Genomic DNA, 27,684 nt, shown 5'->3' on the forward strand with positions numbered 1-27,684 from the left:
TGTAATACGCCTACTACTGTTTTGCTCGCTACCGCTATGGTAGCTACGTACGATAGTAAGGGTAATAAACAATTTGTAAGGGTTTTGCTGGATTCTGCATCGCAAAGTCACTTCATTACCAGCGAATGTTGTGATCGTTTGGGGTTACGGCAGAATACCATTCAACGTACTACTGTGAGGGGCTTCGGGGGAACGGAGAGGGCATCCCACGGGACAGTAGACTTACAGTTTTTCTCGCGCTTTAATAATAACATAAAATACAAAATCAATTCTTTAGTTGTTGATAAGATTACTGACAATTTACCTACCGCTTATGTCTACTCCACCGCCCTGCCATATCTTAATAAAATAGCATTGGCAGACGACCATTTCGCTACGCCCAACAAAATCGATGTTTTGATTGGTGCTTCGCTGTTTCCGCATTTGATTCTTCCCGACGACGTGGTCTCCAGTGGACCATCGGGGCCGCCCGCTATTCATACAGTGCTAGGCTACGTACTCATGGGAGTCGTGCCTGCGCTCGCCGCCCGCCCAGCATACGTGACGTCATGCTGCGCCATAGTGCCACAGCAGCCTATGGATCATTTAATTACCCGCTTCTGGGAACTGGAAGAAGTCCCCGGCTCGCCCGTTCAGCACCCCACGGATGTTGAATGTGAACATTTTTACCGCTCGACTACGGAACGTGACCCCGTGACCGGCCGTTACACTGTAGCTCTCCCGTTTGATAAAGACGTGTTTTTACTTGGGGACTCCTATAACATTGCTCGCAAACGTTTTTTGTGTTTGGAGAAGAAGCTCGAGGCTTCTCCAGAGCTTCGTGCCGCTTACGATGACGTCATTAAGGACTATATTTCCAAAGGTTATGTGGAGCCACTGACCGTTCCCCCGCAGGCGTCATCGGACGATTTGTCCCCGAGCTATATAATCCCGCACCATGGTGTCCTCCGCGAGGACAAGTCCACCACGAAGCTGCGCCCCGTGTTAGATGCAAGTTGCAAGACTTCATCCGGTGTCTCGCTAAACGAGGTGCTTCACAGTGGGCCAAATTTACAAGGGGACTTGTTTAAAATTATTTTAAATTTTCGCCTACACGCTGTAGCGATGACCGCTGATTGCAAACAGATGTTTCTGCAGATTATGCTTCGCGAATCTGATAGACGCTATCAGAGAATTTTATATCGTTTTAATCCAAACGATCCTCTGGTTCTATATCAATTTAATAGAGTATGTTTCGGTTTAAAGTCAAGTCCCTTCCACGCGCTCCGAACTGTGCAGCAGCTCGTCGACGATGACGGCGCCGAGTATCCCCGCGCGGCGGAGATCGTCCCGTCCTGCCTGTATATGGACGATATCGCCTTTTCTGTTGATACAGAACAGGAGGCGGTGGACGCAGCAAAACAGCTGATTCAAATGTTCAAGGGTGCCCAGTGGGATCTTGTTAAATGGAACAGTAATTCACAATACGCACTCAATGAGTTGCCCGCTTCGCACAAGATACCTACTGAGGTTGAATTCGACAAGGCTACAGAGCATAAAATATTAGGACTCGGTTGGTCTACTGATAATGACGACTTTTACTTTAAAATCGACCCTCCTGATTTGGACTCAGTGTGTACCAAACGCACAATAATGTCAACGATCGCCCGACTTTGGGACAGAATGGGTTTCGTCGCGCCAACTGTATTGGTAGCTAAGTTATTAATTAAGAAACTATGGCAGCTGAAGGTGGATTGGGACGAAGTCCCGCCCGACCAGGTAGTAAGGCTTTGGCGACAATTTTGTCGCGAACTGCCTGCGCTTAATGAGATAAAAATCCCTCGTTGTCTCAGCGTCGCGACTGGTTGCGAGGTGACCTTGGTAGGGTTCGCAGATGCTAGTGAGCAGGCGCAAGGCGGCGTTGTGTACGTGCACGTCGCTTCTCCGTCGGGTAATGTGGTCCGCCTTCTCTGCGCGAAGTCCAAGATAGCACCCACCCCGCCCCATACGATTGCTCGTATGGAGCTTTGCGCAGTTCTTTTACTGTCGAAATTATTACGCTCAGTACTTGAAACGTATAATTCCCGCATTCCAATTAAGATTCGCGCCTACACAGATTCCAAGGTCGCGCTTTATTGGATAAAAAATCCGCCCCACCGTTGGCAAACATTTGTTGCCAACCGTGTTATTAAAATAAATGAAAATGTATCCGCTGAAAACTTTCATCACGTCGCGGGTACAGAAAACCCGGCCGACTGCCTGTCGCGCGGCGTCGACCCCTCTAAACTGAAAGCCCATCCGCTGTGGTTTAACGGGCCGTCCTGGCTAGCATCGAATGCTTCTCAGTGGCCTTCCTTTGATGAAGTTAACGATTCCACTTTAGACGTCGTTCCCGAGCAAAGGAACCTAGTTCACGCTGTTTTGACACCTGCTGACGAGTGTAGTATTTACCCCGCTGCTTCTCGTTCCTCGTCATGGACCAAACTCCTGCGAATAATCGTTTATATATGTAGGGTTTTAAAACTATTACCACGCCGCGAACCTACGTGTATTACCGCTACTGACTTGGAGTACGCAGAAACAAAATTGCTGCAAATACTCCAAAACAAACATTTAAAAAGATGAGTTATTAAATATTAAAAATGACTTGCCTGTTTCCCCGGTGCTTAATAAATTAAGACCGTTTTTACACAACGACCTAATCCGAGTTGGCGGCCGACTCTCCAATTCCGATTTAGATTTCGATAATCAACACCCGATACTTCTGCCTCGTGATGATCACGCGGTTAACCTGATAATACAATATTATCACAAAAAATATTTGCACGCAGGGCCAGAGTTGCTCCTGTCATTACTTCGCCAGAAGTACTGGATTCTATCTGCTCGGCGCGTAGTGCGAAGGATAGTGCACCAATGCAATGTTTGCTTTCGCGCGCGCCCGCGTCCGACTTATCCGCTGATGGCTGACTTGCCCGACTGTCGCACGAAGCAAGTTACGAAGCCATTCACCCACACAGGTTGTGACTACGCAGGGCCTATCGCTTACACTCCTGTTCGTCGCCGTGGAGCTAAGGCTATGAAGGCCTATATTTGCGTCTTCACATGTCTTACCACTCGCGCACTACATATTGAGGTAGCGACTGACCTGAGCACCGCCAGTTTTTTGGCCGCTTTAAAGCGTTTCCTGTCCCGCCGAGGCCCGGTAAAGGTCATGCATTCTGATAGGGGAACTAATTTTGTCGGCGCTAATTCTTACTTACGCGACCTTTACAAATTTCTAAACAGCGACGAATTCAGTTGCAGTCTCAAGCAGGAGCTCACAGAAAACCGAATTGAATGGAAATTTAACTGCCCAGCCAGTCCACATTTCGGGGGGTGCTGGGAGAGCATGGTGAAGGTGGTAAAGAATCACCTATTCAAAGTGATTGGTCAACAGCTGCTTTCATATGAAGAGCTGGTTACTGTAATCGCTCAAATCGAGAGTGTACTCAATTCGCGGCCTCTTACTGTGCTCAGTGCGGACCCCGCTGAACCCGCCGCGCTGACGCCCAGCCATTTTCTTCACACCGCGCCTTTACTTTCGTTGCCCGCGGCTGAAGTGCATGACGACAACCTTAGCCTACTTCATAGGCACTCGTTGCTCGATAAACTCGTACAATCCTTTTGGAGGAGATGGAGAGTGGAATACTTACATGGCTTGCAGACTCGACAGAAATGGAATGTTCCATCCTCTGCTATTATACCTGGAACAGTTGTAGTTATCATAGATGATAACGCGCCTCCGCTTTCGTGGCCATTGGCGATTGTCGACAAAGTTCATCCTTCAAGGGATGGAGTAACGCGGGTAGTTACTGTAAGGACTGCTAGGGGCACATACGCTCGCCCGGTTGTACGTTTATGTCCGCTCCCGTCACAATAAACAATACATTAGTATCTACCGCTGTAGTTTATAATTAGTTTTAGTTACCGCATTAGCTAGGCTATAATTTTGTCTCGTTTCACTTATGAATGTTTTTAAAGGTGACCCTTTAAGGGGGGAGGAAATGGTGTCGCCACCTATCTTTTAATATATTTACTTTCATAATTTTCGCAAGGTTTCGATCCTAAAATCCTTTTCCCTATTTCCGCTTATGTCGTGCACCGCAACGCTACGTGTGGCAACACTGTCTGCGCCACCCACAGACAATCAGTTCCGAAAACGAATTCATGGCCGCCGTCGCGCTAAGTTATTCGCGATTGAACTTATTTTCAAAATAGACGATTGGCTAGTTGCTAAAGTCTTCCGCTTCTTCTTTATTCGTGGTGAACCGCTAACCGAAGAATATCAGTGTGTGTGTTGAGTGCTGCAGTGCTTTGGATTGCTCTGATCTCTGATCGATCGAGCACGTGGCGTCTGGAAGCCGGCCGCCTTTTCCTGGTCTCCTGAACTGCCTCCAGCGACCAGGTAGGTGCACGACACTTCATCAACCCTTTCCCTCGGTGAGACACCTTGCTGTAGTTTCTTTTATTTTTTTTCTATCGAAGGGACTCCGGCTTAGCGGCGTTACCAAATACTTAGGTAATACATAATTCTCAGTTTCTGAACAAAAACTTCAAAGTGGAAAAACAAAAGCTACTTACTCAATGATTAATTAAAATGAACGAGTTTGTTTTTACTTTAAACAATGTCGCGATCGTGAGGCGCACAAAGTTTAGGATCAAAGTTGTCAGAGGTGTCAGCAACATTTGTTGCTAAGAATAACTTTTAAACAACGACCTTGATTGCTGTTTCATACCTAATGAAGTTGAAAAACAGTATGTTTAAGCGTTAGGTACCTAACATATACAGGGTGTTGCAAAAAAGGGTATACTATCGCCAAAAAAAAATCATTCTCCATAGTAAAAAATCACGTGACCAACAAAGGTTCTATTGAAATTCTGATTTTAGTTTCGGGCTTAGATATACCATGCTGCACATGTAGGTTTCGGCTTAGTATAGCCTTTTTGCAACACCCCGTATATAGAACTTTAAAATAACATTTGAACGTATTCAAATCTATTGCTCGCTAGCTTTGACAATACTGTCAGAGCAAGAAAGCTGCAATAGATTTTAGTGTGTTTTAAATATTTGGTGCAAGTCCCCTTAGTATTTAAAGTTTGTTATTTTATTCCATGTTCAATTATTGTTCATTTACCATTGATGAGTCAAAGTTTATTCTGTGACATCTAGACATGCTAGAACTTCCTATCAGATACTCATAGCAGACACCTCCGCTCCTCCCATAATCTTTTGTTGTCCTTACCACTACATCATTCAGGTTTTATGCTTAATTCCTTCTCCGTTACAGCTGTCCGACTGTGGAATGATCTCCCCGAGTCTATCAGGAAGGCACCCAGTCGAGCAGTATTTAAATCACTGATTCGGGCTCATTATCTCAGCAGGATAGGATAGAAGACACTTCATTTTTTCATGCACCTCAGTTGTTGTGTGTTTATATAATAATAATATTATAGTATATATATTTATATTTGGTATTTATGTATTGTATATATTTTATAGGTATAGGTTTATATATTATCTATTAGTATATTGTATAAGTATAAATTGTTGTAGGATATTATATTTAAGTAGTACATATTTAGTTTTCTTCGCTGAAATTGTCTTAAATAAGTTCTTTTTTTTTGCACTCCCATACAATTTACTCCCTGTACCTCCTGTAGGTTGACTGGTAGAAAATGCTTTTAGCATTAAGTCCACCTAATTGTACATAATTACTTTTGTATATTGTGCAATGAAGAATAAATAAATAAATAAATAGGTATTTACTCGTACTTTTAAAGTGTCATTTGCCATACAACTGCATTAAGCCAGCCCGCTACTGTACGTAATGGACAAATCATGTAAACATGAGCCAGTGGTAACCTTAGCTCTGGCAGCATTGCAATTTTGAAATAACTAACGAACTTTCACTACTTAAGTATTACTCAGTGGTAATTTATTTCTTTGAAAATTTTGTTGCCGGAAGTATTAATCTACACATATAAATATAGGGATGTACCTAATTACAAATATGTTCATGCTTATCTCATTAATCAAACAACCACCGATTCACATTTAGCATGAACTGATATTCTGTATTTTACTATGTTAAGTTATGATTATACGCACAATACATAGTTTCAGCATCTAGGTATGACCAAGTCTAGAATCCCCAAGCTTACATCGACTTGTCATATAAACTAGGCACGATACTACGTTTATGAGACCAAGCTCCAAGTTTTCCCGACGCCATGGATTCTCTCCAGCATTTAGAAAGGGCGCGTGTAGCGAGCGGTCGCGCCACGACTCGCCCCCGAAACCGCGGGAAAGCCACCCGGAATGTTACGTGCTAAGGGCATTTCGCTCACGTACTTTGAGTGACAAAGTTGTTAATGAAACTGTTTAGAGTAGAACTTTTTTGGGGGAACTATGCGTTATTGAAGCGGGAATTCGTGGTGCGGTGGATTATTGCGATCACAGTTCCTGTTTTGAAATCCGGATTGGAATTGTGGTGACTGATTTGCTAACTGAACAGAATCAAGCATTAGTCAATTAAGTACCTATTACTGATTCAGATATTTTTTTGAATTATAGTAACTATGTAATTTAAGTCTACATTTAAATTGTTTTAAGGTAGACAAAAAATATAATAAATTGTCAATCGATACCGTTTAAATCCAAATCGAATATTTATTAATAAGTGTCAATGGTTACTATAAATTCAATTGAAGTGTAAAAAGTGATAAACAATGATCAAGAAAAGTTTTTCCGTATAATTATTATCGCAGAGAAGAAAAATTTAAAAAGTTTGAGGCAACGGAACTTCAACCGCAAAGTAAGTAATTATCGATATAATAAAGGCATTATGATGATTTGATGGTTTATTTTTTTAGGAAAAATTGATTTAGGTTTTCTTTAGATTAAGGTTAGATACATAGGTATTTTAAAAATATATTATTATATCAGTTACTATCAGTTAAACTTATCAATAAAGTTATTATTTATAAAATATAATAAGCCGTAACACATTTAATAATTAAGTATGACTACCGTGTGTGGAACAATCATAGCCGTCTGTAGAATCTACCTACATAGTATAGTCATCTTATATGTAGGTACTTATCTGTATAGACACAGTAAGTACGTGTGAGTAAATTAGTATAAAAATCAAATAGATCAAAACAAAATATTAGGTATACCTACGTAGACAATATTTTTTATTTATTTTATATTTTCTAGTTTTCCTAGTAACTTCAATTGATATTTATGTTTAACATAAGCTCACAAAAACTGTACACTTTTATAAAATGTGCCGTTAACCGTTACCCTTTGTTCCGAGGAAAAGCGTTCGAAAAACAATTTCTTTCAAATGGATTCCTCCGATCATTTTCGCCCTGAACCTGTACCTGAGCAATGAACATTCCCCTCCTACTTACCGGAAACTTATTTTCTGATAACGCTATACAAGTAACCGTTGATGGTTGCCATCCCACGGTGGCACCTTTTGTTTTACCCGACAGTGCACAAGGGATGGTAGCGTTAAAAAAATATTTATGAAATCGAGTAATATTTATGAATTCGAGTATCAGACTATTGCATCGTCGTGATACTCGAATTTTGACTTTCTGTCTAACACTCGTCGTACTTTAACTGGTAGAGCAAGTTAAAAAGCTTTTAAAATCATCAGTAGCCGGGTTCTCCAAATTAAATTGGATTTCCGATGGAGTTGGGAACTTAAGTTGGGTGCTCATTGTCAAGCCATTAGGGCGCTATTGAAAAGGTTACAAGTTCAGAAGTGGACGCAATCACATCGGGAGGAAAACTGGAGGAAAATCTTGAAAACACTAAACTATCCAAAATGAGAAAAATGCGAACTTATTTGCTTCGGTGCTGTGGGCTGAATATAATATACACTCACGGGCAATGGAAAAGTTTCACTCACAAAACGTCGACACCAAACGATACCAATTTTTTCAAACATTTTATTTAAAATGTAATCAAAAGTATACCGTTTTTAGTTGGTAATATCCTGATGCTCTTTTAAATGTCCTTCAATGTTTCAAAAGGCGACATTTAGCAAGCCTTTTCCGTTTAGGAGTAATTTGGTGCTTTTCTCAGTGGAACCTTTTCATTGGCCGTGAGTGTGTAATGTTAGGTGTGATGATGACTGTCGATCAAGATCTTAAAAGCTGCGTAGCGACTAACACGCACGTAATAAACGCAGATATTGCGTATGTGCATCCAGCACGTACCATACTCATAACACCATTATTTATTATATAAAATTAGGTCAGTGATATAATGTAGGTAGTATGTAAGCTTAGTTCTCCAGAAGTAAAGAAATCATATAACATTGGTGTGGTGATAATATGATTTTCGTTATGTTTCACTGGCCCATCGGTTATAGAAGCTAACTAAGCCCTCTGTAATTTTTGTTTTTTTACCTCTTTTTCTTTATTTTATTAACGTTGCTTGTAATATGCATTGTTGCTGCTTTTTATTCGTTTATTTCCCCATTTGACGTCTATTGATTTGATGCGGCACCGAAAAGGGTTTTCCCTAATAACCTGACCGGGCTTTGTGCGATATCATTTTGGACTTCCTCCAATACCTATTTAGTGAAAGAAATCTGTATCAATAACTCTTTCAGTACATCGTTAGGATTTTCTGTTTAGCTGAGTATAGTTTTCTTACTCTACGAACATCGAAACGTAAACATGTTGTGCTCGCAACTGAAACGTGGAATAAACTTGCAAGCATTATTATGTGGCACGACATAATGGGAAGCATTGCTAAAATCGACATTTTATATTATGAACTACTGTATTTACTGCTCCATTAACCGACTTCGAAAAAAATTTATAAGTACAGATGAATTGAGAACATCCTCCTTTTTTCGAAGTCGGTTAAAAAAAAAGAGGGTGTCAATTCGGCTGTATGTTTTTTTTTGTATGTATGTTGACGGATATTTTCAACATGTTGGTGCCATAATGCTTCGGATTATTTTTTCCGACCCAACCCAATGTGCAAGAACCTTAAACCCGTAATACTTAGTACATGCTGGTCATATTATTCATCGTAAGTGTTCATCATTCACTTTGGTACCTACATACCTTTATTTTTAGTACATTTAGGCCCTCTTTCACAATGTCTGGTTAATAGTGGCTACCTGTGAGATAAAATACATGCTGTCACTCTCTGTTATTATTTGAATTGTTGTTTTTGAAAGTGACTGTATGTACTTTATCCCACAGGTAGCCGCTAACCAGACATTGTGAAACAGGCCATTAATATCATGTTGGTATATATACATTGGAACCGTGCGCAGATCAAAAGGCAAAGCGGCTGTTCGCTAGTTTTTAAAATCAAAAATGTATTTAGGTAGGTACCATCCATCTTCTGTAGACTTTCTTTATCTGAATAGAGGGTAAACTCGAACCAATTAGATCAAGTTTCATTCTTGGCGGATCGCCATTAATGTCTCAGCTCTGATTGAATGCTTTTCATCATGCAATTCTAGACTAGATCTTTCAGGCAATTCTCTTTCCTTTACTCCATGATTACTTTTCGCATCAAATCCATTTTAACATTTTTAGGCCATTTAAATAAAATGCTTGGTGATGTTTTTTTAATACAATGTCTTGTCCAAAGCTGTTGTTTGTATTCGGATGAGGGTTTAGGTGTCAATCAAGATTATTATTAATGGTATAGGTTTAATTAAAGTCACATTAGTGAGATTTTAAGTATTTTAAAGATAAAAACAGTTTTTTCAAATAAGTATTTATATGTTTTTAAGTTTCCGTTTAAAAGTTGCTACATGATTTTACGCAACTTAGAATATATTTTATATTACCTACGTTACGTTATTTTGTGTTTGCCGCCATCCTTACCGATCGACACTTAAACTGCGAGAAACTTTGGTAACACTAGCGAATAAATAACAAAAGAATCTGATGTGATGACACTTCAACAAATAGATCCCCTATAGTTCCGCCCAAAAGAGCGAAAAGTAATAACTCCAATGTTCCACGTCGTTACCCGCGGATGAACTAACAAACTAACAAATATTAAGTAGTTTTAGTTAGGATTCGGGCAGTATTTCTCAAGGTTAATGGCCCGTATGCTTCGCACTTGACCGAAGTACACGGTTTTATTTAAAAACTGAACTAAACCGTTGTTAGTTAGTATTAGTAGTGACAAGTTTTCCTTTTTGGGAATATTTGCTTGTTTCTTGATATGGATTACAACGAAATTATGATTCATTTTGTACCTATAACTACATGTAGGTGACACAACATTAGCTATTATGCATGTAGCCCATAATGTAGTAGGTAGTATATTTGATGTATACATTAATGTACCGTCTTTTTGGTGTAGGCACTTATGCAAGTCCTCATTTTATGGGGTTCTCTAATGCCATCTTTCCGGCACATCAGAAGACCCGAGGGCAACGGTCTTTTCCGGAGATCAAACTCGGCATTTTCAACACAACAGCTTAAGTAGACACTACGCCATCCGGTAAACCCTATCTATAATTGCCTTCTCTGAAGAGTGCATTAGTCACTTCATAACCCCTAATATGCAGTAATAACCATTATAATAAGCACAATAACGAGCCCATTCCTAGGTCGCCAACACCTTATTAAGACATGATCGTATGTTTTCTCCATAAAACTGTATAATATGGTCGTCCACACACGATATTTCACTAGGGCGTCGACCTCTCTGCCACGACTTGTAGTGACAAATTGTGTGATTAATTCGGTTCACGACAACGGGTCTCCACTCCTCTTCAGTTTCATGCTGAGAAAAATCCATTGATATTCACTGTAGTAACGTTAGGTAGTAGATTAGGCTACCTAGCACCTACCTAACTAACTATTACTAACTTAGTCTGAGACCTGACTGGAAAGTAATGGCATCTTAAAAGGGTGGAAACGAGATGATTACATTAGTATCGTAAGTCCGTAACTTTGTAAGGCCCGTAAAAATTCTAGTTTAAAAAGAGAAGAGTAAAATTGTTTATAGACGTTTGGATTTTTTTAAAGTATTTTTTTGTTAGCTTCTCTTGTCTTCTAAAATAATAGGTTTTACACCTATTATGAACAAGACGTGTATACTACTTTGTACTTTTTATTGTAATTGATATGAGGAACAAACTCATTTTTATGTGCAGCAATGTGTCAAGTTACAGGCGGATGATGATGATGATGATGATAGTTTTGAAGTTTTGAGTGCTCTCATATTAAACTATTTCTCTAAACATACGCACTACGAAGTATCTCGTAAAGTTGCGGTTTATCCTAATATGGAGGGTTTAACTTAACATAAATTTGCACTTTAGAGTGGTGGCAGAATTTATTTCTAAATTAGCAACCCGAATTAGAATTAAGGTAGATGCCGACTTTAATGTCATAAATTTGGTAAATTATTAAAATTGTCTTTGCGGGCACATTTCCTGAATTACGGTGAGTTATTTCAATCTTGATGCAATCCCCTATAATTTATAATGTTCTGAACAAAAATTATGGCAACTGTAGACATTATAATGATGCCACTCCAGATGGGCCAAGTTTAGGTTATCTCGCAGTGAATATCGGCTCAAAGCCAGTCAATCTGCCTCATCATATCATAATCATCATACAAAAATCCACGGTTATACACTCATGGGCAATGAAAAAGTTCCATCTGCCATTGACGTTCCATTCGTCACTGGAACTTTTTCATTGCTTGGAACTTCAAACATTATTCTTTGTTATGGTTCCAAGTCCGTTATTCCATTTGTCGGTGTTAAGAACGGTACAGAGAAAAATAACGGTTCATTTTATTTCATAATCTTGTTGTTGTGCACGGTGCAATCTTGTACAGGGATTTTTACAAAAAGTTAACATTTTCTTTGTGGAAAGCAAAGAAGAAACGGATGGCATTAATATGAATTTAATCGTTATTATAGCAAAAAACGAGACGACCGAATGGCGTAGTGGTTAGTGAAATGACTTCCCTGACTACTGAGCCGATGGTCCCGGGTTCGATTCCCGGCTGGGGCAGATATTGTTTAAACACAAATATTTGTTCTCAGGTCTTGGATGTGCCCGTAAAATGGCAATAGGCCGGCCCCCTATTACATTGTGACTAGGGTTTCGTTTTTCCCGACCTGTTTCTGTTCCCGGGAAACGGGAATTTTTTTGAAGATTTCCCGGGAATTCCCGGGAAACGGGAATTTATTTTAAATGCTTGGTTTTGCTATTTTTGGGTATTAAAAGTCTATTAAAACACTTACTTTTTGAAATCAAATATACTTTTATCACTCTTATAGGTAGAAAAAAGCAACAGTCAGATAAATAAACAACCAAAATTATAATGATTAGTTTTACATGCCAAATCATTTGTTTTTCTTAATTGTAAATTAAACAATAATAACAAAGGTATTATAATTAACAGTTTGAAAATAATATTATTATGACATGTAATTAAAATAGAATATTAATTACACTTGAGGTAATGTTCTAGAAAAATTTATTCATTCAACGATTTATTGCTCAACCTACTTCTTATTTTGGTCTTTTCTATGCATTAGTATTTTTATAAAAAATAAACGCGGACACAAAACGGGGACATAAAAAAAATATATGACAGGCGTCACACTAGCGTTAGCTTATACATACTCTTTGGTCACATAAAATATGTAAAAGCCGCTCAATTGTTTGGTTTTAGGTAGGCGGTATCGGTAAGACCCACAGATAAATAAAGATGAAAATATTAAATCAGGAAGAGGTGAAACAATGTGATGTAGATGAGTCATTTATCTTTGCAATGCAGCTGCGCGAAAATAATAACACGTATGACTTTCCAATAATTTACAACAAAACCGAGTTTCTGATCGTAGACGACAAGCCTGCCGATCTATTTTTTGGTTTTTGGTCCCGGTTTCGGGAAGGACAAATTTCCCGGGAATTCCCGGGAACACGGGAACGAACCCCTAATTGGGACTAACATAACACTCTGGCGAAAAGTGGGTGCAGCAATGCACCTCTGCCTACCCCGCAAGGGAGTACAAATGTACAAGGCGTGAGTGCGTGTTTTTTTTTTTTTTGTTTAGCAAAAAAGTGCAATGATAAAAGTTATTAGGTACTTATTTATTTTTTGTTGCCTGGTAAATTTAAGTTAAAATTTATTGCCTGTTTGCGCTTCGTGTGTGTTTAGCTAATAGTGCTAATTATTTCGCATTATCCATTTACAAACATTACGTTTACCTTCCCCCATTCATTGTGTGCCTTTAAAAGTTTTTCGCTTTAATCAATAAAGCCGCCTATTTAATTTTACTTTTCTTGGAAAATTTTAATTGTATTTTTATTGTCTACTAGCTGTTCCCGCGCGCTTCGCTTCGCCTTAAAAAGTTTTCCCGTGGGAATTCCGGGATAAAAAGTAGCCTATGTTCTTTCCCAGGGTCTAGACCGTATGTATACCAAATTTCATTCAAATCCGTTCAGTAGTTTTGGCGTGAAAGAGTAACAGACAGACAGACAGACAGACAGACAGACAGACAGACAGACAGACAGACACAGTTACTTTCGCATTTATAATATTAGTTAGGATTTTGATCAATACCTATAGTGTGTGCCAATTGTATCGTGTTGTAAACAGTTTGAAAATCCCCAATTAGTAAGTTATGCCGTTTCGGCTCCCGGCGTATACCACATCGGCACTTGAAGGGATTAAGCCTTAGATTAACAATATACAAACAAGATGGTATGTCACATACAAAAACAAAACAAAACTGTCCGCATTTTGTTTAAGTACTGTCAAACCGTTTTAAGTTCAACCTAATGACTACTATTGTACCAATGAATAAAGTCACAAAAATCTTACTAATTCAAAATGAGAGCTCATAGGTAGAAATGGGGTATTACTTATCAAGAGGTTTTGTTTTCACTGACACTCCATCTTCTTCTTATATTGTTAGTCTAAGGATTAAGCCGGTAAAGAGGATGTACGGGTGAATTGGTGGGATCCACGCGATAGCAGTCTGCGGGGAAGCCCGGGCCAAGTGTCGTGGGTTGAGTACCTTTGAGAGCTTAGTGTAAGCACAGTTGATGACAGCAGAATTGTGTCTAGGCAGGCCTTTGTGAATAATTCTGTCCATCCTAGGATCAAATGCGTGGGATTCCCCCTTCCTTTAGCTTCACAGCGAGTGTTATAATTTATTTCGTGTATTTTTTTTAGCTGTAGCTTCAGCTGGCTTTTAGGAAAATTCCTAACGACAATTCCTATAATTATCAATGAATAATTGATTGAATTGATTCTACAGGTATTTGTGATTTTGCTTGACTTCCTTAGATTTTGTTATTTATGAATTAGTGAGGAGCATTCCATTGTTTCATTCCAAGTTACGGTCGTATTTGTTGATGCGTTTGACGACAATCCGTTGTTTACGACTACGGGCTGTAATTAATTCTTAATTAAGAATGATTTTAAATTAAGGAAAATCGTCTTTTGCTTTAATTACGGGCTCGTGTAGATGGTCGGTGGAGTAGAATAAGAATAACTTCTCCATAGTAAATAACAAACATTACTCTCGATATCACACAACACAAACATATAATCCGAAGTATTCTTAAGACTTTTGATTGACATGCTTATGTCTGGAACTTACCAGACTGGGTTGTTTTCCCTTGAAAATGAACAAATGACAAATACAATTTATTTTAAGGTAGGTAATTTAACAGCAGAATAGGACTCATGCTATATTACACAAAGTATAAATAAATAAATGACGACCAAATGGCGTAGTGGTTTGTAACCCTGACTACTGAGCCGAAGGTCCCGGGTTCGATTCCCGGCTGGGGCAGATATTTGTTCAAACACAGATTTTTGTTCTCGGGTCTTGGATGTGCCCGTAAAATGCCAATAGGCCCGCCCCCTATTACATTGGGACTAACATAGCACTGGCGAAAAGTGGGTGCAGCAATGCACCTCTGCCTACCCCGCTAGGGAGTACATTAGTACAAGGTGTGAGTGTTTATATTTAACAGCTGTCAGAATAGGACTCCTGCTATATTTCACAAAGTATAAATAAATATTTCCCATGCTTAGTTTCGATCTTCGGGCATCTGATTCTCTGTCCGGTGCAGACTTTACGTCACTTAATTCCATGGCTCGTTTGATAGTGGTATAAATGCCAAACGCTTGCTTTGTGACAAATGCCCTTTGGGACTTGATTCCGGGGTGTCACGGCCACTCCTAACCACATACACGATATAATGTGAAACATACAGGCTGTTGCAAAAAGGGTATACTTACTTAGGCGCGAATTTTGAAATTCTCATTTCATTATCCGGCTTAGGGCCAAATTCACCGAAGTAATTAAACGTCGTTAGAAGGATCGTGGTGGCGCAGGTATCTACTCAATGAGAACTAGGTTGGAGATCCGTTTTACAAGAAATATATTGACTTTATCAGCTTTTCAAAATCAAAGAAATATTGGTTATGTTGATCGAATGGCTTGCAGTCTCAGAATGGCGGCGCGTAGTCTGCCTCTGCGCCTGCGAGGGTGCGGGGCGCGGGGGGGCGCCGTCACTCGTCTAGTGATGGGGCGCACACGTAGTGTTGTGCTTCAACAAGCTGGGCCCCTTGGAGCTGGAGTATCCTGGTCCAACGTCATGGGTAGAGGGCAGAGCCGGTTGTAAGCCCGTCTCAAGGTCCCCGAAGTGGAGAGGACGTCTGCCACGCGGTTGATGCCGTCGGTGCCAGGGTAGACGGCTGTGATGCGACCGAGCAGCCATCTGTTGGGTGGGAGCCGGTCATCTTTGATGAGGACCATCTGCCCAAGCTGTAGTTGACCTCGATTGGTGTGCCACTTGCTGCGAATCTGTAATGCTGAAATATACTCCTTATAATAGCGATTCCAGAAGTGTGCTTTCAATGCTTGGACTCGTTTGTATCGAGAGAGTGTGTTGATTGGAGCGTTGTCGACCTGAGGTGCAGGTAGCATTGTGAGCGTTCGTCCAATCAGAAAATGTGCAGGAGTGAGAGCTACTAGATCAGATGGATCAGATGAAATAGGGGTTATGGGTCTGGAATTAAGAATTGCCTCTATTTGAACCAAGACAGTGTACATTTCTTCATAATCTAGGTGAGTCATTGATAAAACTCGTTTTAGGTGATGTTTGACTGACTTCACTGACGCTTCTGCTAACCCATTGAAGTGCGGACTGTATGGTGGAGAGAATTTGAATTCAATTTGAATCTTAGCTGCTTCATTAATTATGTTATTGGAATTTTGTTTCAAAAATTTAGGTAATTCATTAAAGGTACCAATAAAACATTTAGCATTATCGGATGTTATGGAGGCTGGCTTGCCCCTGCGGCAAATTAGACGATTAAGCATGGCCATGTAGCCCTGGGAAGTTAAGTCGGTGACGAGCTCTATGTGCACAGCTCGTACTGCCATACATACAAAAATGGCTATGTATGCTTTTTTCAGCTGACTGCCACGACCCTTTTTGTTCGCTATCAGGATTGGTCCCGCATAATCGACTGCTGTGTTTGCGAATGGATAGTCAGCTTGTAGCCTCTGCTTTGGGAGGTTACCCATGATGGGTTGGTAAGTTTTACCTGAAAATCTAAGACAAGTTATGCAAGTATGAGTTACTTTTCTAGTTAAATTACGCCCATTGATAATCCAAAACTTATGGCGTAATGTTGCCAATAATAGTTGTGGCTTAATGGAGTGGGCTAAGAAATGAAGTTAAGCTAAGATAACTGGTGCCCAAGTCTCTCAGATGATTCTGAGACTGCAATCCATTCGATCAATGTTTATAGCTGTTTTACACTTTGTTTATAAAGTAAAATTTGTGAAAATAGTGAAACAAGCTCGAAGTGTATGAAGCGATACTTAAATTTTAACAGGCGAACTATGGGTCAGCAGAAGAGCTCACGCAAGCAATGCAAACATCGAAGCCACCTCAGCTTGCGTAACCGGTTAGAGGCGGTTCGGCGCACGCACCACCTGCGCGACAGCGATGCTGACGGATTCACTGGAATGTATGAGATAAAAACAATATGTTAAAAAACGAGAAAAAATATGCAATTTGTTAAAAATATACACTGTGTTGGGGAAAACAGCTGTTCATTGAAACAAATATGGCCTTTGAACTGAATAAACTTGAATGGATTGACAGATGCAAATGGATTTCAATAATTTAATGACGTGGGTACGCAAACACGTAGGTTAAAATTGGGAATAGATTCGATTATTTATGAATAATATGCGCTTTCGATTGTGTAAAAATAGACAGGTGACGGGAGAAATGGGAGATAATTAGGTTATGACACTCAAAATGGTAATTTTAACAAAATGAATTGATGATTAAAACGGGATAATTATTATTGTTACGTGATTTTTACTAGGAAAAAAGATAGTGAATTGAATTGTGCACACAGGGGATAATTGAAATTGGAACGAACTCACAGCAATACCACACTGTAACCTCTTTTCCTGGTTTTTCGATTCTGGTCGTGGTTTCTGGTTTTTCTTGTGATTCTTGAGATTCGAGACTGGCCGTAGAATGTTGTATCTTGATTATTTTCGTGGAGTTCACGGCGAATAGCAGATTGGTGCCGCGTGGATCTTCTACCTTGCCCTTGGACGACCTCGCCGATACGTGCCTCGGGATTCCGATTTTCGTCTCGCCTGGTCTTCAGATCTTCCAAAAAGCCCGTATCCGGCTCGAAAACTTGGTGGCGCAGGTATCTACTCAATGAGAACTAGGTTGGAGATCCGTTTTACAAGAAATATATTGACTTTATCAGCTTTTCAAAATCAAAGAAATATTGGTTATGTTGATCGAATGGCTTGCAGTCTCAGAATGGCGGCGCGTAGTCTGCCTCTGCGCCTGCGAGGGTGCGGGGCGCGGGGGGGCGCCGTCACTCGTCTAGTGATGGGGCGCACACGTAGTGTTGTGCTTCAACAGATCGAAAACGCAGTTTATGCTCTAAACGAGCTTATACGCTCATTTCGATTTTCACCGACCAATATTAACCAAGATTAGAGCAAAACGCAGTTACTGCTGTAACTGCTATAAATTGGCCAGTTAGCGTTGCTAAACGCAGTTATAGAAAGCTGTCATTGTCAAACGTCATAAACAAACCACTGAGCAAATAACAACGCTTTGACAACGACATTTATATTATTTTTTTGTTTTATAATGTGTTAAAACGTTTTGTTACTCCATTGCTCGAAATCAAAATACGCAAAAAGTATGTACGGCGCGACGCAATAACTAAACGCATTTCAGTGTTGCTGGCTCGTCTGTAGCTGAAACACCGGTGACGTAAACGAGATTAAAATAGCACCGGTGAATTTCAGGTTACTCTAAACGCAGTTAGACGAAATCGGCAATCGTGATTAATGAAATCGTAGTTTAATAAAACTTAGATTTCTGTGCAACCCGTGAATTTGGCCCTTAGATATACCATGCTTCACATGTAGGTTTCGGCTTTTTGCAACATCCTGTATAATCAACTATGTTTTGTGTTCGATACACTTCGATGAACATCGAAGTTCCCGATGTCAAGAATCGCCTTAAATGGTTTTCCAATCCTGTAGAACCACTTAGTACTAAAAATTAAAAAGGTAGGTTGTTTTGGGTCCTTCTCAATTGGGTTGCAATTTTGCGGTTGTATGAAATTTCGTAGCGGCTAGCCGCTTTTACAATTTAGTATGGAACTAATTTAATGGAATTTAATTTATATGGAACTGCCTATGACCGCAACCGCTAGTGCGTAAGTGTTCTTTGTCAAATACCATTGAATCAACGAATGTTGCGGCGTAAATATTTCAGCTTATTACAGAACTGGGAGCCAATTGATTGCGGTAAATAAATAAAAAAATACCAATTTCTCAGTCTTCTTCAACTTCGCAGTAACTACCTGACAAAATAATGTAGTCGTGGAGAGCGTAACCTAGAAAAGATAATTTTGAAACTAAACAAAGTTTATATAGGTAAGTATCTAGTCAAAATTATAAAATAATTGTCAAATATTAACTTTGAAAAGAAACAATTTGAACCGTAGCCGCACTTATTCAAATTCAAAATTCAAATTCAAAATTTATTTATTTAAAAAACACATGCAACACATATTACACATAATTATGTTAGTTTACATTTACCTTATACTGCGTTATTAACATAATTTAAAACAATTAGAAATCTATAGGCAGGTACTTACTAACATTTTTTTATTAAACGCTGATAAGTACACAATTTAAGACTTAACTTAAGTAAAGTAGGTACGTGTAATGGTTAGAATATGTTGGATACAATTTTTATTCCACTTAAACTAGGTCTAGCCTGTACTATAGGAGGAAATATGTTATAAACATAAACAAAGACTCGTGATTATGAACGATAAAGAAGGGTGGCCATTAGGGCATGCAATACCGGAACAATTTTCAATACCGGTATTGAGTTCCGGTATTACAACTCAATACCGGGATCCCGGTATTAATACCGGTATTAGACTTCCTTGTAATAAATGGCATATACTGTCTTTAAAGGTCGTATACGTCAGAATAAAACAAGAAAATGCAATCATATTCTGTATTTTGTTGTAGATTTTTACGAGACTTCAGTTATCGAGTTTAAATTTTAGAATAAATTATTTTTTTCATTCGGTGTCGGTTTACGCATGGTCAACAGTAGATTTCTAGCAGCCGAAAACTGCATTAAACGGTTGGGAACAAGTGCGCTTTCACAGAATATAGGAACACAAGGCTAACTAAATCTTAATCGCTTTATTTATAGCCTAAAAACGTCCTATTCCGGTATTACTTCAATACCGGTATTAACTTTCAATACCGGTATTGAAAAAAGCTGAAATTTGGTCCGGGATCCCGGTATTACGGATACCGGTATTACGGTATTGCATGCCCTAGTGGCCATCAACACAATTGCACACTGCTTTGAATGGCCGCCGTGGCTGGGCGTTCATAATATCATTATGCAGACTCTGGCTTATAATTATAATGTACGATAGTACACAGTACACACCGAGGCTAAACAAAGTTGATATTTTGCGTGCAAAATTAGTCTTTATTCTCTGTAGAATAAACATTATAAAAGCTAGCAATAAGCAAGACTGAGCTTCCACTGTGGTAGGTCGTCGCATTTGCATACGCAGAATAAATAGAAAGGTAGGTACAAGATAAATTCGCGTGGAAAATATAAATAGGTAAGGATGTTTGTGTTCAGTTGGAATTTTACATAGAATGTTAGTTAAACGACGAGGTTTACTGTTTCCACTGGGCCCAGGGCCTCTAGTGCGAGTTTTGCAATTTAAGAAAACGAAAAATGATTCCGTTTTCTTCTGTCATCTGCATACATTATCCGTCAATAGTTTTACAATAGAGTCCTCAAGAGGCGCCACTTTGTATGCGAGAAAACGTAAACTTTTATAGTTTTCGTCAAACTATCAAACCACAGCACGTATTATTTGAGCAAGTTTCTGGCCATATAAAGCGCTCGCCGCATGTTTCTAATTTCTTTTAACAATTTCCTCGGATTTATATTAGAAAATCAAAAGGATTGTTTAAATTAATAGTGCCTGTTATTTTTGGTGTAATTGAATAGGTATAAGGATTTTCCACGAGTTTGAATAACCATAAATTGAAATACCTAGTTCATTCTGCCTATATTTAAGAATGTAACTAGATTTTCAAGATAAAATACACTACTTATTTTAAGTTTAAATATTTCACAGATGTTAAAGAAACTAAAATATAGTGCCACAAACTTATCTGTTCCGGTGACAGCTCACATATATGCCTAATATTTCTTAATTCTATAAGATTTTCAGTTTGCTCGTATTGTTAATTCGCTCTTGCGGTGTTAATAAACCCATCTAATCTTTTACAATACACAATTCATTAGTAAGTAATGAGATATGGATCATTTTAGTTCGCTCTCACCGGACAGATAAGTTTGTCGCACTGTACAGTAAAGTTATTTAAGAAACTGTCATTCCAATCTTCACAGGCATCTTTAATTTGTTACACTAATTAGTAATTATTTTGGGTTCAATAAAGTCAGGTATTTTAACGTCGGGATTACTATTATGAATGTTTTGCTATTTTCATTATCAATATATTTTATTTAAATACTAAATTCCCTCATCTAGTTATATATTATTCTCTAAATTTTACAAACACTGAAACGGTTGATATAATTTTGATTCATATAAATTTTAAATACGGGTTTTGATAAGGTGTTAAGATAATATATTTTTTAAAGAACTCTCTATTTTAGACGTTTCTGTCTTAATTCAAATACTAATTTAATTAGTAAAGCGGGTTTGAGGACCAGCAATATGTTTTTACAATTTCACTGACAGTCTATTCTATTCTATTCTATTCTCTGTAGGGGTGTAAGTACCTGCACCTGGCTCTCTCGAGTGGAACCTTTGTGCATATCCCCAAGGTCTAAACTGCCTTCCTAAGCTTGGACCATTTCCCACCACGCTGGTCCACTGCGGGTTGGTGGGTTCACATATCTAGATGTGCTAAATCTAGATATGCAGGTTTCCTCACGATGTTTTTCCTTCACCGTAAGAGCGATGGTATACATTGTACTTAAGTTAAAAAAACTCATTGGTACATGTCAGCGCCGGGATTCGAACCCGCATCTCTTGCTTGAGAAGCGGGCGCTTACCCGACTGAGCTACCACCGCTCTAATCTGACTGACAGTCTAATCTTTACACTATTTTTATTGAATACCGGATATGTGACTGAATGTTGCGAGTGATTGTATCCCCCTAGAGCCGAGTATTGTATACAAACCAGATAACATGTTACGACTACCTACATACATACAAAGCCATTCCATTCAGTTCTCCAATTTCTTTCGTACGTTGATTTTCTGTACTAGGAATAGCTCTTTTTCCTAGAGTTTCGTTTCGTTTTCCAGACTTCCACCGTTCAATTTTTAAGATAAATTTCCTAAATATTATAACACTACAATAGTAATCATTTACCTTTTCCCTGAAACTTGACTACATAGATTACCGAGTTTCTTTACCAATGACTAAATATTTATTTTGAAAACCTGTTTATCCTGAAATTAAACAGGTCTCGATCACTTCATGACATGACACAAAAAAAACTTTAATATAATATTATTATGATTTCGTCAGACTTTTGTAGTAATAGTTTGAATCTAGCTTGACTGCGAGTGGTTTGCAAAGCTTTTATGTCCCAAACTCCCAACTCATGGAAGTTGTAAGTAGGTGCCAAACTTGATATCGAAAATATTATTCCGCTTCGGCCGTCTTTGAAACTGGAGTTTTGGAACCAGTTCCACAAAAGAAGATTCAATTACTTGTATAGAACCAGCAGTTCCATACGAATAATTGTATTTAAGTTCTATCATTATTTAAGCAGTTTACAAGTCATTAAATCTTATTTTATCATAATGGTTTCTATCTATGCTTGTAATGTACTTATGTACTTGTATGGCACGGATAGGCCTCATAATATTTAATGATTTGAAGACCTCAGAATGGAGCCCTAGAAATGTCGCATTTTCAATTAATTATATAAATAATATCAATATCTCGTCAATAGCTGCTGGCGCCTACTTTTGTTTATCTAAATGAAATGAAATATTGATTGGGTAAATATTTGCTTGTATTACAAACAAGCTTCTACTCCAAATCTCATCATAACTAGAAAATTAATTTAACAGCAGCACGAATTGAATAATTGCTTATGGCTATAATATAAAGTGAAATCGTCGTTTTTTTCACAATCTCTCATTTTAAAGTTATATTTGATTTTTTAAGCTAAACTTGAAGTTTAAATTCAGTCGACTCAGTAACGGGTAAGCTCGCTCGGAATGTAAATTAAATTCATAATGAATACGCGAGAATTAGCCCCGGCTCTGTGCAATTTTCGAGGTAACTTTCAGTTGCAATGCAGTTTTGACATACCTAATTAATGTCAGAAATCTAGAGTTGCTAAGGTGGTAAAAAATGACGAAAAGTCGTGATTTAGGGACTAATTCTGGATAATATTTTGGTCCTTCATAGATGACCTACCTAAATATACAAAATTCCGACATCAAAAGAACACAATTTTTAAAAACATTTAATGACACACATTTACATGAAAATATTTACGCTGCGCTGTTAAATCGCATCATTCGGACGGCTTCACTAAGCTAGTTTTTTCCGTTAGCATTTTGATGGTATGTCACTGGAACTTTTTCATTGCTCGTGAGTCTATAAACTTTTTTTTCTTTCTACAATAACCGCATTGCCTCTCCCCAGGTATCCCGAGCTCAAGATGTGATTGAGGATGGAGACATGGCGGCTCCCGGAGCCCTGGACTGCCTCAACTGCAGCAGTGTGGACGACGCGGGGTTCAATGACACCCTCTATGCCAACTTGTCCAGAAATGACACCGTCATCAATAAGTTCTACTTTTATCAGGTAAGAATTTGGAAACTGTTGCGTGGATGGTTACGCGTTTCTGTTCTGATTATCTTAATGATTTGCTAGCATTAAGTGGATAAAAAACTGTCTTAACGTTGTACTTTAGCCCGATCACTGACGTTCGGCATCACTTATCGGATAGAGTGTTAATTAGCAAAAAATCCTAAATAATTTAAAGGTAAGACATGTCTTAGAAAGTGTATCAAGAAAGCGGTGTTAGCTCAGTCGGGTAAGCGCCCGCTTCTCACGCCAGAGATGCGGTTTCGAATCCCGGCGCTGACATGTACCAATGAGTTCTTTTCTGAATTTAAGTACAATGTATACCATCGCTCTTACGGTGAAGGAAAACATCGTGAGGAAACCTGCATATCTAGACTTAGCACATCTAGATATGTGAACCCACCAACCCGCAGTGGACCAGCGTGGTGGGAAATGGTCCAAGCTTAGGAAGGCAGTTTTTTTTTTTTTTTTTTTTTTTTTTTTTTTTTAAAGATTTTATTATCACTCCACAGACTTTATGTCCGTGCCTTTTTGAGAGATCAATATATTGTGAGAGTTTGGTTGTTTTTTGTCTTCATCTTTTAACTACTCACTACTCAATGTGGAAGCTTATAATATATATATTTTATCTTTTATATATATATACCTATATATTATTAATAATTTTTTTTTTTTTCTCTCCTGGAGGAAAATCTACACAGACACCTGGGAAGGGGACCCAGGTAGTGTCGGCCTTTAAGCGACTAAAAACCCCCAGTTGTGCATTTCTTGTTTTTTTTTTTTTTTTTTTTTTTTTTCTTTGTTTCACACAGTCACACTTACAATTATAATGGCAACAAACATTTGAAGGGTAGGGCCAGTGTCAGCTGTCTTCAGAGAACTTAACAGACGCCTGTCAGTGGCCACACACTCCTTTTGTCATCGCTGTTGTTTTGCCTGGTGTTAATGTGTGACAGTGTTCTTAAAACTATCTTAATTTTATTGGTTAGTTCTTATACAGATAATATTAATTCATGATATACTATACAATACCTACATATCAAAACTATACAATACATGCTATATACTATACATAACAAAACTATAAAATACATGCAATACGGTTTGGCCGTCAATATAAAATTAAAATCAAAATTCTCCTATTCCGCTCCATTTTGCGTTGCCAAAAGCCTTGATTGCTGGGCAACGACCTCTTTGTCCCGATTTTTTATTGCCATCTTTAGGTTGTACTCGAGGATCCGTTTCTTCGGTGCTGTTATTGCCGTTTTAGCGAGGTTGCCGATAGCGTCCTCGGTGTCATCCGCATAGTAGGTGCAGGCGGAGGTGTGCCTCGACAGCGCCACTACTGCGTGAGGTATGCTATCGTGCAACTTTATTTTATCTTTTGTTTTTATGATAATGACGGATTCGTACGTCAATCCCTGTGCTTCGTGTATGGTTAAGACGCGTGATCCCGTTCCTTCTCCAAACCCTTGGCTGGTCAGGGTCTCTTTTTCTTCCTGTGTATGCGTCAGGAATAGAGTGTTGGTTTGGGATTTTGGAATTGCTGCGTCTGTAAACCTTTTCAGCTGCAGGGATTGGATACGCGTTGTGGCTGCGTATATGCCTGAGTATACTTCTCTTAGGGCGTATGCAACATCCATGGGGTTTCTGTATGAGCACAACAGCTCCTGGGTGATGTTTGCTACCAGTGTTGGGCGACTGTACCTTAGTTCGAATAGGTTCTCTCTGTCTATGTACGGTAGCTGGTTGATGTCTCCGATTAGAGCAATATCACTGGCACGGGACAGGCGGGCGGCAATTACGATTGCCCCGAAATGGTTCATCAGGGCCTCGTCAATTATCAGGCGTTGGCATCCGACATGTTCTCTAAAGCCGTTTACTAGGACTGATGCCATCGTACGTACCCTAGTTCTAACCATGTCCCCGATCCTATGCGCTAGCCTGTTTCGTATATCGACGGCCGCCTCAGTTGTCGTGGTGATAATGGTGTCTTTGCTCACATCGAAGTTATTTACCACCCAGGTTGTCTTCCCACATCCAGGTACCCCGTTCACCCAAGCGATGGTGGGCATCGTCCAGCTATTCCAGGTAGCGTTAATGGTTTCCGCTTTTGCTAGGATTTTGTCCTCTAGCATAATCCTGGTACACTGAGCTACGACCACCATTTGGTTGTTGTGTGGGAGAGTGAGTTTCGGGATGTTGCGTTCCCAGGGCACGAATCGGCATTCCTCGCTATAAGCCGCCATATACGCTCCAGTCATTTTGCCTCTGAGGACTTGGCAACTACTGTTATCGTATATGCAGGCTTCGGCCTCCTCGAGTAAAACTTTTAGCCGGCTTTCGTTCTCTTGCCTGTAGGTCTGCATGATCGTTTTGCAGGACAAGAGATTTACCTGCTTTGTGGCGGTTGTAATTGCCATAAATTCGATGGCGGCATTCTCTAGATGGTCGTTTGAGGTGGTAGCTGTTTTCAGCTTCGGTGGGACCACCTGGCCCATATCCGCTCGAGTAATTTTCCTCTGGGCAAGCCTTTTTCCAGTTTTAGGTTCTCTGGAGATTTGGCGCCTCTCGGGTGTCCTCTGTGGTTTTCCTATAAGGCTTGAGGCAGCTGCTTTAAAAGCCTGGAGGAACCCTTGGACACGCCCTTGCGATGTTAAATTGTGCATCCTCCTTTCCATGTTCCGTTGTTCTGAAGCGGCGACAGCCCCAGCGGTCATCCTCTCCTGTAGGCGTTCAGATCCGGTGACCAAGTATTCGGCTTGTTGTTGTAGGAAGGCAGTTTAGACCTAGGGGATATGCACAAAGGTTCCACTCGAGAGAGCCAGGTGCAGGTACTGACACCCCCACAGAGAATAGAATAGAATAGAATGAAGTGTATCTTAAATTTTAATAATAACAAATTGATTAGGTACATTGTCCGATATTAATAGTGAAGTAGCACGATATTTTTTATCATGACACGTATAAATATAAAGAAAATCACAAGACAGTACCTACCTACTACTCTGCTGTATCTCCAGCAAATGAACAAAGATTAGAACCTATCCGGAGTTTGATTATGTGCCTCGTATGTTCCTTTCAGGCCATTAGCTGCTCCGTCCTTAATTGTGCTTGCGAGATGGGGCTCAACCCTAATGTATGAGTCTAGACGACAGCTTCAGTATTCCCAACTCGCACTTGCTATGTAAATTTTCTGGCAGTCCACTTGATCTTTTTGAAATTGTTATTGTATAATCTCTTTGCTAGTCCAGATTTGTTCAGAATAGCTTTGATATCACTGTATGAAATGCAAACGAAAGGGATTCGCCTCATACATATTCGAATGTAACACGACTCACAAAGGGACCGCTGCTTTTTTAGTATATGTTTCAGGCTTAAAAAATATAAAAAAACATATTTTATTTGTAAAGCTGCATATCAGCACAATACATTCAATTTGTCTTTTTTTAAGTCCTTTTTACTTGGTACTTATACATTTTTTTATTTTATTTTATTTTATAATTGTCGGGTCGCTAACAGCTATTCATTACACAGTAAAGTATTATTATTCTAGAATCAATAAGCCATTTAAAGAGACCACTGATAGATTACAGAATAAGAAGAAAAAAAGTGATAAGCGCTTAATTAGTAAAACGCACTATTTACGAGAAACATAGTACATTCTTCTATAATATAATCACCTACTTAGTAAAGTAATATACTAGTTTACAAAATTAAATATACAAAACTTAAATACAGCTTATTTAAGGTTTATCGCTTGCACCAAAAAAATGTCTGCTAATCGCCTGCCTCACCTTTGGAATGCTTGTGAAAAATAGATCAAGATCTACTTCGCACATACATAATAATATGAAAAAATCATCTGAATCTAGCCAAAGGGATAAGATGACTATTAAGCTAATACAACCTACAAAGCAAGAACATCAGCGTACATAGAAGAGGACATGATCTCCGTTGTCGAAGGAATCAGTACGTGACTTTCCTGACAATATTTCTGCATTTCCCTTACCTTTTCATCCTTTACTCCGTAGGTTGAATAGTTGAAGGCATCGATGTGCGAGATGCTCCATCTAATTCATTTGCAAAAGGATATTCCTGCCTTCGTGATACTGAGTTAATATGCCCTCCTAGTCACTACAAAAGATATAAGTTATAGTATACAATAAATAACTCACTGTATAAGAACTCTATCCTA

The 27,684-nt window shown here is 39.1% G+C and overlaps 2 protein-coding genes across 2 annotated transcripts in view; both read left to right on the top strand.

The window, feature by feature from the left end:
• On the top strand, positions 1–23,343 carry LOC125490286. Its single transcript, XM_048629098.1, has 3 exons — positions 1–1,029; positions 1,246–1,430; positions 23,322–23,343. The coding sequence occupies exons 1-3, from the start codon at positions 37–39 to the stop codon at positions 23,341–23,343; spliced, it is 1,200 nt and encodes a 399-aa protein (XP_048485055.1). The 5' UTR covers positions 1–36.
• The window catches only part of LOC105382770 (cardioacceleratory peptide receptor), a 22,008-nt gene continuing 17,577 nt past the window's right edge, over positions 23,254–27,684 (top strand). The window contains exon 1 of the mRNA XM_048629154.1: positions 23,254–23,483. Coding sequence (XP_048485111.1) covers positions 23,358–23,483 — 126 coding nt within the window. The 5' untranslated portion in view covers positions 23,254–23,357. The remainder of the gene's footprint in view (positions 23,484–27,684) is intronic.

Source organism: Plutella xylostella, chromosome 22 (assembly GCF_932276165.1).
Source record: "Plutella xylostella chromosome 22, ilPluXylo3.1, whole genome shotgun sequence".
NCBI classification, from domain to species: Eukaryota; Metazoa; Arthropoda; class Insecta; order Lepidoptera; family Plutellidae; genus Plutella; species Plutella xylostella.

Excerpts from the sequence above, each read along its gene's own strand:
- LOC125490286 (XM_048629098.1), top strand. The coding sequence starts at position 37 with ATGGTAGCTACGTACGATAGTAAGGGTAATAAACAATTTGTAAGGGTT. Across the intron at positions 1,030-1,245 it reads CCGGTGTCTCGCTAAACGAG|TCAAGTCCCTTCCACGCGCT; the intron begins GTGCTTCACAGT and ends TTCGGTTTAAAG. Across the intron at positions 1,431-23,321 it reads CAAATGTTCAAGGGTGCCCA|GTATCCCGAGCTCAAGATGT; the intron begins GTGGGATCTTGT and ends GCCTCTCCCCAG.